Source organism: Centrocercus urophasianus, unplaced genomic scaffold (genome assembly GCF_019232065.1).
Source record: "Centrocercus urophasianus isolate 14NV4802_14NV808 unplaced genomic scaffold, USGS_Curo_1.0 seq_13, whole genome shotgun sequence".
Taxonomy (NCBI): domain Eukaryota; kingdom Metazoa; phylum Chordata; class Aves; order Galliformes; family Phasianidae; genus Centrocercus; species Centrocercus urophasianus.
In genome coordinates this window covers 35,896,379-35,911,511 of record NW_024884475.1, presented here as the reverse complement: position 1 = coordinate 35,911,511, position 15,133 = coordinate 35,896,379, and the positions used below count along the sequence as shown (strand labels likewise).

General features: G+C 42.1%; 1 protein-coding gene across 3 annotated transcripts in view; it reads left to right on the top strand.

Annotated features, from left to right (window-relative positions):
* NDNF (neuron derived neurotrophic factor) overlaps positions 1-11,068 on the top strand; it is an 18,177-nt gene extending 7,109 nt beyond the window's left edge. For all 3 annotated transcript variants that reach the window (XM_042812786.1, XM_042812788.1, XM_042812787.1), the window contains 3 exons: positions 7,018-7,206; positions 8,093-8,217; positions 9,005-11,068. In XM_042812786.1, coding sequence (XP_042668720.1) covers positions 7,018-7,206; positions 8,093-8,217; positions 9,005-10,398 — 1,708 coding nt within the window. In that variant the 3' untranslated portion in view covers positions 10,399-11,068. The remainder of the gene's footprint in view (positions 1-7,017; positions 7,207-8,092; positions 8,218-9,004) is intronic.
* Positions 11,069-15,133: the final 4,065 nt, after the last annotated feature.

Sequence of the window (15,133 nt, the reverse complement as noted above, 5' to 3'; positions counted from 1 at the left end):
TTTCTTTCTTTCTTTCTTTCTTTCTTTCTTTCTTTCTTTCTTTCTTTTTTTTAAAAAAAGCAAGATCCTAGTGAAATAAACATTAGCCCCTGAAAGAAGACAGCAGAGCTGATGAAGCTGTGCCCATGTAGCCTTGTGTGAGGTCTGCCAGCTCCTATTTCGCGTCACTGTAGGAATACGTCAATACATCAATATCCATCCCCATAGCGCTACATTTCATACTTTCCATTTTCAAGCATTATACAAATGTTTACACATTAGCAGCAAGCTTTCTCCAGCTAGGGAAAATTGGACACAGGATGTGAGTGTTGATGTGCTATGTAGCAAGTCCTTGTGAGAGCACCTGAATGGGGTGGCATTCAGATTTCTACTGTTCTCTTTACTGTTTACTGTTCTCTGCTTGCTTTTAAAGCAGATGATATTAAAAAGGAATTCAATTTTGGCCAGTAAATCCCACTGGAAAACTTGGATTCTGATTTTATTTAAGGAGCTGGAAATTTTAGGGGTTCAGCATAATCTATGTCACTGCAACTATGGAGTTGGCTTTTGCCATGCCATCACTCTGAGGTGTCTGCCAGCACCACAGATGATCATGGTTGCCTGCTGGGCTCGAGCATCACAGCAGCTGTCCAGCTGTGCGCTCACAGCTGCACTGGGTGTTTGGAAAGCTGCTGCAGCTTTTTGTGCCACCTCAGGTGTCTGTAGGGGCAGTTGTTAGCTGAGAACCCTAGTCAGTAAGAAGGAGTACATGGTGTACCTGAAAATGAGGTTTTCTGAGGAGATCTCACAGGAAAACTGTATTTGTGGAGGTCAGGAAGCTGGCATGAAAACTGGCTGTGGCTCGTAACCGTGTGTATACATTTGCTGTTCTCGATGCTGAAGAAACTGTGTTTCTAGTGAAAGGAACTGCAAAGCAATGAGTGATTTTTCCCTTTTGTTAATCATCTACCAAAAAGCAGAAAGAAAAGAGCACACAAATAATTCCAGTGTCCTCCCCTGACGCTCCAGTCATCCTTGTCCCGTGCGGATTTTGGCAGGAGCTGCAGCTTGTAATGTCATTTGGGGCTATTATAGGGAAGCAGTGGGAAACATGGTACCAAACGGCAATGTGCTGGCGTTGGTTGTCATCTGTAATTGTGTGAGTGTGCTCCTCCCCGCTAATCCTCTTGCTGAAATCCATTACAGGGCGGCAGCAGCACCCACGCACAGAGCCCTGCTGCAGGCAGAGGGAATTGGCCCCGGGAAGTGGCTATTGTGTTGTGATTAAAGGGAAGGATTAGATTGGGATTTCCTCGAACAAGGAATTCAGTGCCCCACTTTTATTGCTTGTAATAAGGGGATAGTAATTGCTCTCCATTACAAAACACCTCAGGATCTTGTGATGGAAGATTTGTTGTAGAGCTAGGTGGTGTTTAGAATCAGTTATCTTCAATGGGCTAGAGGCATGCAAACTCAAGTTTCTCTGCCCCATTTGATTCTTCCTACTAGGGCTCAAAACCTGCTGAGATGATAGAAAAATTCCCTGAGTTTAGCTTTGAGTCTGGGGCCTAATATTGGTGCTTCGTATTGAAGACACTTGCTGTAGTGGTGTCATTCTATGAGAGTGACGTGTGGTCCCACTGGAAGACATTCAGCCACACGGGCACATTGGGAGGACTGGGGAGGTTGAACAGGAGTGGTGCCCGTCACAAGGCCTGCTGATACTGGAACTATGAGGGGAAGAAAGAGTTGTGTTGGAGCAGCCAGCAGGCTTCAGCCACTGGACCAAAGGGAACAACTGGACGTTGTGCCAGAGGTCTCTAGGACTCGTATTTTGTTCTTTATGCTCACCCATGGATTGTGTGGAGGGAAGTGGCTGTAAAGGAGAGAGGAGCTGTTTAGTGGGCAGTGGATGGCAGGAGGAGGGGAACTGCCAAGCCTCTCCCTAGACTGGGATCTCCTGGCCCTGCTGGGTTTTTGAAGCATCCCGCTTCCATGTGCTGCATGACAGAGATTTCAAGCTCGAATCTGTTTCCACTAAAAGTGGAAAAATAAATATGGCTCAGTTTGGAAACAGAATATTCCATGTAAAATTTGATTTTTGATACCATATCTCCCTAGTATGTTTGCTTTTCAACATGTCTAATTTGAGACAGCTCCACGTTTCACAGTATTCCCCCTTCAGAGTTAACCTCTCCCACAAGTTGCAATTCGTCACCACTGTTGTTCATTAAGAGTTGGTGGAAACGTACCCTTAACTTCTTCATACAGCCCTATTTCTGCAGAGCTGAACAGTTTCCCATGCTACTGCCATTTGCTTTACTGCCACAATATTTCAAGTGAAGGGGAACTGTGGTTTGAATTGGGATTGCAAGGGCTGATCAGTGAACCCCCAGGTTATCAACAGATTGGGCCCTAACAGCTTCAGAGGCATCATCACGCCATGTCTTTGCATGCTGAGAGATAAGGGCACAATGGAGCATGGATATTTCCTCTCAGGGTGGGCAATGGGCCCAGCCCCCTCCTAGGTGAGGTCTGCAGGCACAAGGCTGCAGCCAGCAATGGGCCCGCCAGATCGCAGCTTGTTCTTTCTAAAGAAAAACAAACAGACAAAAAAAAAAAGCAACAAAACCAACAAATGAAAGGCATACCAAACGTTTTCCAGATCCTTCAGGGAATCCTGAGTATTAAATGCAGTGCCTTCGCTGCTCCCCTCGGGTCTCCGTTTGAGAAAACAAACTGACCCACTTCCAGTAAATACTTAAAACTTCTAAGGCGTTGTTGTTTATCCTGTGCACATTAAATATGATTAATTATATTACAATTGAAATTGGTAGGTGGTTTTAAATTGCTTTGTGTCTGTGGTGATAACTCTACATGCCAAGGCACATACATTTGTGTTGTTTATCTCTGGAAATGAAGGCTATAATGGCAAAGCTCGCAAACTTGCAGTGTTCCTATAATAAGTCAGAGAAGTCTGGCAGTGCACTTTCGTTTTCAAAGCTAGACCTGAATCAAGTCAATAAATCTGCAGACTTATTATGAGATACAGCGTGGGTTATGCAAACAACCAAAAAAAAAAAACCAAAACCCAGAATTTAAAAATAGGGAATAAGGAGGAAAAAAAGTTAACCAACCATATAAGAAAAAGAAATGCAACACAAAGGTACTGTGGCAGATGGTGCCTTGAAGTGTTCCTCACTAAATTGCAGTCGTGCATTTTCCACTCTTTCTAATTAAACATTAGGTTTCATTTATTCCAGATGTGTTTGCTTCAAATAAACTCAGATCTCTTGTTTTGTTTTGGTATTGCAAATTCTTCTTGGGTTCCTGTGATCTGCAGACAGTGGTAAAGGACGTGTAGTGGGGGCCATGATGATCTCTCTCCGTTCTGGCTTATGGTTGCATTCTCCCTAGATATTCACAGTTCTTTGTACAGATGGAGTTAGGTGTGCAAATGTCTTAGGGACCATGCAGAGAGTGAGTGAGTGGGATATGGGGAGGGCTGGGAAGCCTTGCTGCTTGAACGTGATGTGCTCAGAAGGAAGGAGGAAATGGGAATTGCTGTGAAATCTCTGATACAATGTAATGATTTTCGTCTATGTGCTCACAGCTCAAGTTTATAAAATGGCCAGACTGCAGCCTTGATTTATTTGTACTTTCAGAAAGAAAAAACACACCTATGGCAAGGCTGAAGCACTTGAGGTCATCACATCCCACTCCCAGCTTACTGCCTGTGCTTCTGCTCTCCTGATCCTTTTGCATAACCATGTGTGCCTGTGGCTGTCTCCTTGGGCTGGTGGCTGGGGCTGGGGAGGGGGCCAGCGGGAAGGATGGGCCATCAGAGGGCAGTTGTGCACTCTGGAGAAGGCAAGCGATGCTTATTATTTCACTTAGGACTGTTTGCTTTGGCTCACTCTTAAATTCAGTGATAAACAGCAAGCAAATCCCTCCAGTCAGCGGGAATATATCAATAAAATATTGACTCCGAGTTGAAAAGAAAAGAAGGCGAACTTATGGAAAAGGGAACAAAAGGCATGTGGAAAGTGGCACAGTCTGGAGAATGAAAATCACAAAGCATACTTCACATCATTCGTGTGGTGTTGGAGGGCAGGGTGCTGGCCTCATCCTGTGCATGCGGTTAGAAAATAAAACAGGCTTGGGCTGCAAGGCACCGAGAAAGCAGAAACATTTGCGGGAGAGGGATGGGAGAGCACGTGTACATGTGCCCACAGGCACAGTGTGCAAATCTGGGGAGACGCCATGAGAGTGAGCTCAGGCGGGAGCTTGTCCAGGAGAAAACATGGAGTGACAAATTCTTTTTGCTTTTCTCCTGGTGTTTGGTATGAGCGAACTGTAGGGATTTTAACTTTAAAATTGTGCCAAATTAACCAATGCACTGAAAAAAAAAAAAAGAAAAAGAAAGAAAATCTGTTTATTAACTCATGTGAAGAAACGCTGTGAGGCTGACAAAAAGTTTTTCCAAAACTGCTAGTGAATTTTTAGTGTCTCTTTGCTACTTAGATGTTCCACTTTTAAAAGTGTCATGCATAAAAATTGGGCCTGTTTTAGGCCTATAAGGTTGGATATGTGAAAACGAAGGCACTCAAAGCCCCATTTGCTTGTAAAGTAACAAAGCTTATAAAACATTTATCTTTTATTAACAGTTAACAGCTTTGCAAGCTCTTTCACATATAAAATGGTCTGGTGCTGGCCTGAGTAGGGAGTATGGAACTAACCTTGAAGTCTCTTGTTATTTATAAGCTGAAATGATTTTCCAATTAGATACAGAAATCACAGACAAATCCCTACCTTTCTACTACACCACAGTAGTTCATGGGGACACAAATGCTGTCTACCGAAGTTTTTAAAGTGGATTAGCTAGTGGAATTATTTAAGAACTGAAGCTTAGCCTGGGTAGTCCTATAATCAAAAGTAGTTTATTTTGGTAACGGTTGCACTGCAGTGGAGTGGGCTACAAGAATATATGATACTGCAGTTTCAGGGGGTTCACGCAGAGGACGCTGTCTGTAGAAAGTGTCCGTGTTTCTTACCTAACCAAATAATCTGCTGTAGCTGTATGATTAAGTTAGAAAGAATTTCTTCACTGTTGGCCAACGATAATACGTGAAAAGTCAATAAACAGCACGGCATAGCACACAGAGCTCATCCTGCATCCTGAGAGAAGGGATTTCTGCTGACTTGGGTGGCTCGAGTCAGCCAGTATTTTGAGTTAGGATCTTTGCTCCCAAAGGCCAAATGTCATTAGCTGTGATGATAAGCATCAACACTTTGGTCTGAATTCAAGAAAATGTGTCTGCTGTTGTCAAAACCTAGGCAAGGATCTGGTTGGGATAAACTTTGACAAACCCTGGGAGAGCCAGCTCATAACTAAGATTGCAAGTTGCAGCTCCACGTCCTAGATAAAGCCAGGTACACTGAAGTAAGCTCTCAAATAATAACAAAATAGCAATTTAAAACCTGCAAGTGATGGAGATGAAGCATTACATGCCCTGCAAATGGGGAATTGCTTCCATGGAACCTCCCTGCCCTGGGGACCTGCATTGCTGTTGTGAGGTTATCACTGAATAAATAACAGGGCTGCAGCTCTTTTTGAGTTTTCAGAAGGTAACTGCAGGAGGGAGAAGGAGGCAGACACTGACGCTTCCCTTGGGGATGTGCTTATATTTTTGTTAAGAGCTTGAAAGGGAAAAGTGATTTTATTATGGCTTAAACTACATCACGCCACTTCTCAGTGAGCCCTGTATTTACTGTTTTTGTGTAAAAGCCTGGAGAAGGTTCATGGTGAGGGAAAGAAAAATCAACAGGAATTTGTTATGAAGCAGTAATCAGCTTATCCTGCAGTGTAAGGACCAGGGCATGCCCTCACATTCGAAGAAATAATAAGAAGAAAAGTACTATAAAACTGTTCCATCCAGCTTAGTGTTTTTATTGTGCTTTTCCCCAAAGCTGGTGGCTAACACGGCTTAGGTAATGGCCTAACACTCTTTTTCCTAATTTTAGGAATGTAATCATCTAGCGGTTTAAACTCACTGTACTCATACCAGAAATGGGCTGCATTTCCCCCCACCCTATACCAGAGCCATTATGTGTGAGATCATCTGCTGTACTGAGAGGAGATTTGCAGTCCATCCTGCTGTATATGTTAGTGTAGTCATTACTGACCTAGTTGTAGACATAATAATGAAAGGCTGAGATTATGAATTATTATGCCTAATTTGTAAGGGATTCACTGCTTTTGTGTTTTGCAATTCCCATCAGGCTTGAGGATTAAAGCCTGCTGAATTGCATGTTAATACCAATGTGCTTCAAATATATGTGGGCTTATATCACATATTTTCCTAATTCACTATTTTTATAAACAGCAATTTCACTGGAAATATTTACTTTTCAAAGACTTGTTGGAAGCCCAACCAAACTCTGCTGAGCAAAGTGAGCTTGCTGTACCCTCCATCTGCTCTGATCCCACATTCAGCAAGCTCTCCTATGGCAGAACACCAACCTGTAGCTCTACCAAAAGATGTGCAAGGCTTTTGCTCTTGGTTAAAAGGAGGGAGATACACCAATTTCAAACCACTGTGTGGGCTTGTTTTCAATTACAGCTTGAGATGAAAACATCTTATTTACGTATTTCATCCAAATGCTCTGATGGTGCAAGCTTGGTCCCAACAACACACATTCCCAGTGCTTGCATAGTAATACTGTGAAGGTTCCTATAAAACGTAAAGGGCATGCAACATCATTGTGTGTATGCATGAGCTTCAGTGGCAGAATAAGCCTTTCAAAATCATTTCTCTTAGTTGTCTTCTGCAACTAAGGGTTCGCAGAAGACTGTACTAAGCTCCTTGGCAGCCTTAAATCAATGTGTAGGATCTACATGAGTTGGCAACTTGCTGAGTTTGTGAACAAATAGGTCACTACTAGACCCCGTTCGTGCCTTGCTGCAGTCTCTTGAGCAGCTCCTGTTGAGTGCATGGCTCAGTCCTCGCCAATCTGGAATCCCTGTCATTCCTGCAGGATGCTCCTGCTCCACTGCCCGCTGATCTTGCTGCTGCTGCCACTCAGCTCCAGGATGCAGAAGCTGCCTACCAGAGATGAGGAGCTCTTTCAGATGCAGATCCGGGACAAAGCGTTTTTTCATGATTCATCAGTCATCCCAGATGGAGCCGAAATTAGCAGCTACCTCTTCCGAGACACACCTAAAAGGTATTGCTGCCCAGATTAAGTGAGAACTTAATTGGTCTGGGAAAGACCTTATTTGTTGTTTTGAATCAAAGCTGGATCTGAGTAAGAGAAATGCAAATGCCAGCACCCTGTCTGGTGAAGTAAGTAACGATGCGAGCTGCATCCCAGTCTGGCCTCCCAGCTGAAGGTCCATGTGCAGTTTGTGTGATTTCTGCTACAATGCCAGTGCCCCCGCAGAGCACAGAAGTTCCCCAAAGAAGGGTCACTACCATGTCTGCAGGAAAAGGGAGGGGAAGGAAAAACTACAGGCTGACACCACCATACTTACTTCTCTTTTTTATTTCATAGTGTGCTTTAAAGAAGCAGCTCAAGCCAGTCTGGCCTGATCACCCACATTAGAAAATACTGAGGTTAGGTAGGAGAAGGAATTGAGTCAAAGAATTTAGGGAAGAGTAGCACTGCCACCATCCTACATGAGTACATGTATGTATGTGCTTCTAGGGCCTTCATCTGGACGCACTGAAAAGCATGTCCTGCTTTGAAGAGCATAAACCTAAATCCCAGGAAAGGCCCTGTTTCCCTCATTTGTACTTTCGTGACAATTTTGTTACCTTTTATACTGTCTGTGGTTAGTGTAGCGGCAAAAGGTGAAGCTGATGGAGGGGAGGGCAGGTGGCCAAAACCTCCTGTGCTGTGATGTCTTGGCAGCACTGTGCAGCTGGAGATTTTAGCCCCTCATCTCCTTAGCTCATGCCAACTAGCCTTTCGGCATTTCCTCTTATTCCCTGTAAGTTACATTTTTGTCTCTGCTGCCCCATACGGTCAACCACAATAATGTAAATTCAGTCCCTGACAGTTGGTGCCAATAGAATTTATTGATGATGAAGTTCTGTTAACCTTCCTTTAGGTACTTTTTTGTGGTGGAAGAGGACAACACACCCCTAGCAGTAACAGTGACACCCTGTGATGCTCCCCTGGAGTGGAAACTGAGTGTGCAGGAGCTCCCAGAGGAAGCCAGTGGAGAAGGTTCAGGTAACAACTCATCCAAGGCTTTCCTTACCCCTCCAGCTTTCACTTTTCTCCTGGATTCAAAGTTCCTCAAGCCACTGTCAACACAGTGCTGAGTCTCTCAGCAGTCCCATTGCTATGACCTTTGGATCTTCAGCCTATTCCTGCCTTTGTGCACAAATGTGGCAGTAGGTAAGAAGGAAAAGAGATGTAAAAAGTGAAAACAAAAACTAAAGTGAACAGGAGAGGCAAGATTTGCTTTCCTGTAGGGCTCAGTTGGCCCCTCTGTGAGCCCATCTATTGACAAGGAATTTATTTGGAGACAGCAATATAATTCCTTCTCAGGAGAGGAACAGTCTCTGATTCCCAGAGGTTCTTACCCAAGTTCCAAATGTCATCTATGCTGGACTGGGGGATAGTCACATTTGGGCCTCATTGTATTTAGGCAGGCAGCTTTAGAGTGACTCAATAGGGCCAAATGTGAGGACCCAAGCCCAAAAACAGGGAGTAGAGTCAGTTTCTCTGGGAGCAGTATGGCATATCCAAACTAGGTGTTGGGCATAGTCTGGTGAAGGGTATAGCTGCCATCTGCCAGACTCTGGTAACACTGGTCAGGTGTGGTTCCTATTGCCTTTGTTAACCTGAGTGCCAAGCCCTGCTTTATTTGACAGAACTATTGGTAATACCTTCCTAAGAAGGTAAAACCTTTCTTTTTTCATCTCACATTTGCATTTTATGTAGAAGTGCAGTTTTCTTTTCTCATATTCTTGGATCGTGTATGTACAAATGTTTTTCTTTGCTTATAATTTAGGTGAACCTGAACCTCTTGAGCAACAGAAACAGCAGATTACTAATGAAGAAGGCACAGAGCTGTTCTCTTACAAAGGCAACGATGTTGAGTATTTTGTGTCCTCTAGTTCTCCTTCTGGTTTGTACCAATTAGATTTGCTGTCGACAGAGAAGGATACACATTTTAAAGTGTATGCAACTACTACTCCAGAATCCGACCAACCTTACCCTGAATTACCTTATGATCCAAGAATTGACGTTACTTCTCTGGGACGTACAACAATAACACTGGCATGGAAGCCAAGTCCCACGGCCTCATTGCTGAAACAGCCAATTCAGTATTGCATAGTCATCAATAAAGAGCACAATTTCAAAAGCCTCTGTGCTGTTGAAGCCAAGCTTAGTTCTGATGATGCCTTCATGATGGCTCCAAAACCAGGTCTGGATTTCAGTCCATTTGACTTCGCCCATTTTGGCTTCCCCTCGGACAACAATGCTGGCAAAGAACGTGGTTTCCTAAAATCACCATCAAAATTTGGGCGCCAAACATCCTCAAAGCCAAGAGTTGACCTGCATAAAGTTTGTATTGGGAACAAGAACATCTTCACAGTGTCTGACCTGAAGCCTGACACGCAGTACTACTTTGACATGTTTGCAGTAAACACTAACACGAACCTGAGCACCGCATATGTTGGCACCTTTGCCAGAACAAAGGAGGAGGCCAAGCAGAAAACAGTTGAGCTGAAGGATGGCAAAGTTACAGATGTGTTCATCAAGAGGAAGGGAGCCAAATTTCTGCGGTTTGCTCCTGTTTCATCTCATCAGAAGGTCACCTTTTCTGTTCATTCATGCCTAGATGCTGTTCAGATCCAAGTTAGAAGAGATGGCAAACTACTCTTGTCTCAAAATGTGGAAGGAGTACGGCAGTTCCAGCTGCGAGGGAAAGCAAAAGCTAAGTATCTGATTAGGCTGAAAGGGAACAAAAAAGGTGCTTCTATGCTGAAGATTCTGGCAACAACAAGGCCAAACAAGCAGTTATTTCCTTCTCTTCCTGAAGATACAAGAATCAAAGCTTTTGACAAACTCCGCACATGTTCTTCAGTCACAGTGGCATGGCTTGGCACACAGGAGAGAAACAAATTCTGCATCTATAAAAAGGAGGTGGATGACAACTACAATGAGGAACAGAAGAAAAGAGAACAGAACCAGTGCTTAGGTCCAGATACAAGGAAGAAATCAGAAAAGGTTCTCTGTAAATACTTTCACAGCCAGAATATACAGAAAGCAGTTACCACAGAAACAGTTCGGGGCCTGCAGTCTGGCAAGTCCTACTTGCTGGATGTGTATGTTATTGGGCATGGAGGGCACTCTGTCAAATACCAGAGCAAATTGGTGAAAACAAGGAAGTTCTGTTAGTGCACCTGTAAATAGAGATGTATGGAACTCCACTCTGAACATTATCCTACTTCCCGGTATACAGTTTGACTACTTGCACAGCTGAGAAGTTGTGGCCTGTATTTGTACTGTGTAGAAAAGATATCAACTTGTATATTTATGTTTACATAAATGATTGTTTGGAGAAACTGAGGCTGGTGCTCTCTGGCAGCATCTGATAGCTGTACTATCATGTGTCTGGTGAACCACATTCGATGCTCAGTAGATGTCTGAGGCAGCAGTAAACCTTGCAGGAACTGACACTCCTTCGCTTCCACATTGCATGAACTGCTTCTAAATTATTTTATACTTAAAAGGCTGAGATAAATCATTCATTCACCTTGTTACTCACACACAAAAACAAACAGGAGTACACCTTTTCTCTGAGTGTAGATGGTAGAGTTTCTGTAAATTATTTTATAGAGTCTTGTTTTAAATGTTTATGTTTCTATGATTGTAAACTATTAAAATCTTTCCCAATAAAAATACAGATCTAAACTAAATATTAACTGAGCTGCACATGAATCAGTTTCATTGCTAATGTAAATTCTTACCTAGCTGATTTTTGCATTTAAATACTGTATGTATTTCATGTACAAAATTGCCATAACATTATATTCCTGTACAGAAAATTAAAAATAATATTAGATTATATATTGTTTCTTTTTTTTTTTTTTTTTTTTTTTTTTTTTTGTCATTTTAAGGGAGAAAACAGAGTTAGAGACAGAAGATGCAGGCTGCAACTTGAACTGAATTCAGTTAGCGTGCACTTATTTTTTATGTTCTTCATCTTTTGGAGAAAGGTGTCCAAAGTTCAGGAGAATGACACTCTCTAACTGATGTTACAGAGAGAGACGTTAAAATATATAAGGGAGCCATTGGAAGAGGGGCATTTGTGACATGTTCTGCATCTGCTCTGATAAGAGCACTAAAGGAACCGGACAGCATGGAAACATTTTGTCCCAGATAAAAAAAAGGATTCTGCTTTGTCATGGTTGCAAGTACTTCTGATGTATAGCGTTCCTTAGAAGTTCACAGTCTGAGTTAGAGCAAGCATACAATTCAAAAAAATAACTCTTCAGAGAGCTAGACATTATTTTTGTTAGATTATCATTGAAAATATTTGCTTTCTGAATTCTGCTGATTTTGACCACGGCAATTGTAAATGGGGAGAATTTTTTCCATTGACAAGAATGGTAGTGCTAAGGAAAAAAAAAGAGTAATTTAAAACGCAGTTATTTCCATTGTGTAAATTTCTTTTAGATATTAAGTGTCTGGATCTCATCTTTTCTAAATTTTCTTATTTCTTTGTTTTTGCACGTGTCACCTTCACTGACTCAGAAACTTGTATAGAGCTGCTTAATGGGAAACACACTTCTCAAAAGCAGCTAAAGCAACCCTGTTTCAAGTGGCTAAGAGCGGGATACACACTGCATCACTCTTGATACTGTAGTGTGCTTCAGGGCCTCAGGACAGGTAACCAAGACTTTTTTTCTCAGACTCATTTATACATCAGTGCAAACTGTAGGGTGCAGTACCAAGGCAGTGAATGTTGGGTCTCTTCCTTAGGTGTCCATCGGACTCCTGGTGTTTATAGTCCCCTTGGGAATCTGATAATACACTTAAAGAAACTGGGGAATGAGAAGGAAAATCAAAGAGAAAGAGGCCCAAACCTGCAGAAAGCAGGTTTCTCTTAGGCTTCTCACAGGGGAGACAAAAGCTCGATCCCTGTGTAAATGCTCTCCTGTTTCCTTTGGCTTCTTAGTGCTGAGCTCTTCAAGGTTTCCCTTCTGCTGCTCCCAGCAACTTCAATCTGCAGACTGAGAGGCAGCAGCAAGGTTTTGTGGCTGTACAAGCTCCTGCATCATTCCATACATAGTTTGTTGGTGCAATTCTTGAAGATGCAAATACTCTATTATGAAGTCTAACAAGAAAAAAGCTGTTGTGTTTGATTATATAGTAAACCTAATAATTGAAATTTAGATTTTCCTGGAGACAATCCCTCCTCCTCATTCAAAAACATCTGTGATCTCTTAAGCTGGATGACTTTGGTAACACAGGGTAAACCTGCCGGATTATGGTAACAGGGCACAGGTGAGAAGTCACTACAGGTAGGAATCCCTCAAGGACCAGTCTGATACCAGTGTTGACTCAGTGGTTGCAAAGGGTATATATTTCCCATCTTTCACTACCCAAAAAGCCACTGAATCCTGCAGGTAAAGGTGCCACTTGCGCTTCTGTAAGCTTTACATTAGTGCTATTATTTATTTATTTGTTTAGTTACTTATTTATGTCAGGGAATGGTACTCCTTCCACTGATACGTTACAGTATTCACTTCAAAATGCGCATTTTGCAGCCATTCCAGCTCTATTTGTTCTGTTTTTCCACGTTTCTCTGTTTTTCAGAAAACAGTTATTCATCAGTTTTAACAGAAAACTGTTATTCATCCAGTTTGCTTGGCTTTTCTGCCTTTAGTCAATTCTGTTCACATTAGGTAACAAAATGAAAAGATTCCCCAAAATGCATTCATCTTCTATATTTGAATGCTGAATGAATTCAAAGAAAAATGTCACATCTAGCTTTTCTCCTACTGGAATTCTTTTCCCTTTCTAGCTTTATTTTTTCTGGATGAAACTGAGGTCATACTAGTATCACATTTACTGATAATGCCATTATTATTCAGGTCTTAACAAAGTCAATTGGATCTGAGAGAGGCCTGAGGGATGCAGTTCTTTTAGAGGATGGAATGGAAGGGCACCAGAATCTATATGGAAAAAACAGCCACTACCCTTAAGCAGGAAGTGTCTAAAGTGGATTTTAAAGTTAAACAGGTACCTAAAAGGTAAGTTTTAGGCTGGGTGTTTGTGGGTTTTTTAAGCACAAGGTTTGAGAAGTGATAAAACTGAAACACGAGCTTGGAAGTAGAGGGTTAAGTGGAGTTTGGTGTGTATGTCTCACTGAGAACAAATGCTGGGCTGCGGTCTGCAGCTGAGGAACGTGCGGGAAGCAGTGCATGGTGGCCCACACTGATGGCAGCTCCTCGTAAATGCATATCAGATTACTGTGACTTCAGAGTTATTTGAGAACTTAAGACACATTTAAGAACTAAAGACACATTTCAATAAAGCAAATTGCTTACACTTGATTGTGCTGAGTAGAACTCTTGAGGCTAAAGGCTGGTCTACACTATAAAAAGCCCTTACTATAGGTTAAAGGACCAGCACTGTCAAATATGGTGGCGCTATTGGTCTTTGACAGAGCCCTAGGCACAGTTATTTCCCACCTGCCATCGCATCCTGCATGTAGCAGCATTACAGACATCGGCTTCTCTGTTTTCCACAAGTGGTACTCGTTTTTATCTTATCTTGTAAAGAAAAATACTGCTACTAATAAAATCAGCAACAGACTTTGTACTAGTGAGTGCAGCATTTAGTTCCAAATCCAGACTGTCACACAGTGATGCTAATCTGGTCAACAGTTCTGCTCAGTTTTAAAGCCACTTTCAACAAGCACTTCAGGTTACAGAGTTACTCCAGGGGAACTTCCTTTTACTTCTCAGATAACAGAATTCAAACCCCCCAGTTTAGATACAGGTGCGTATTTCATTGTCCTGCTTGTCCAGTTCCAGTAATGTAATGGTTGAAAAGTGTGATGTCTGCTTGCTGTGTTTTTGTCTGCTTTAGAAGTGCAAGCCTATTTCCCAGAGAAATAAACTCAATCTTGTCAGTGAATGAAATTAGTAAACAAAGAAACTATGCTGCTGATGGGTTTTGGTCCAGAGGACTATTCTCAAAGCAGTTTGGTATATTCCCTGGTGCTTGCATTGACTTTATTAGTAGCTACCTGGTGCAGTTTGTGTCAGCTGGTTCCCTGTCTATAACGCAATGCTCTGTGTCTGCAGAGGGACCTGCTGTGGCTGGAAGTTAGCAGAGGGTTCTTCAAAGCATATCACATTTCAGGGCTCAGGCTTTAAAATATGGTGCTCTCTAGAGAGTACAAGGACAATGTGGATTGACAGCATTTGATAAATAATGTGTGCAGTAAATTAAAGTTGTTTCTTTGTCCAAGAATTTATTTTAATATTTGGGAAAGGGAGGGTGTTTGGCTTCTTTTTTTTCCCTCCCAGTTGTAATCTGCATTCTTCTTAACCACAAACTAATTGCTTACAATGGAGTAAGGCAAACCGTTTAACTCTATTTTGATTCATTTCCCTTTTGCAATTTCACTGTACGAGCATTCTTGCAGGTCCAAGCTAAAAAGTACAGATAAAGTCTCAGCATATACAAAGAAAATATTTGGTAAGATTCTGGATGCCAGAGTGCACATAAAGTTCTTGCCCTGGTGCAGAAAGTTAAGAAGGAGTATTTAGAGATATTAACATTTTTCTTATGTCCTCTTTCATTTCACAATGTTTACTATTAATAAAAAGGCCTCCTAGCATTTCAGTGATTGTAGGAATGTAGTGAATGAGGAATGTGAAAGTTTTTTCTTGCCTGTTATACACCTTTTATTTTTCTTACTCTTAACTTCTTGCCCCTTGTTTTCACTCGAACACTCCTGGTTAGAAAGCACAACAGAATAGGCTGTACAGTTTTGGCTAGTGAACCAACTGACCAATTTAACTTCCTCTTCTGGGAAACAAGTAATGATATTGCTAAAATACACAGGGCTATGGCATGTCAACACAGTCACTGATGAGGCTATGGAAACCTGAGA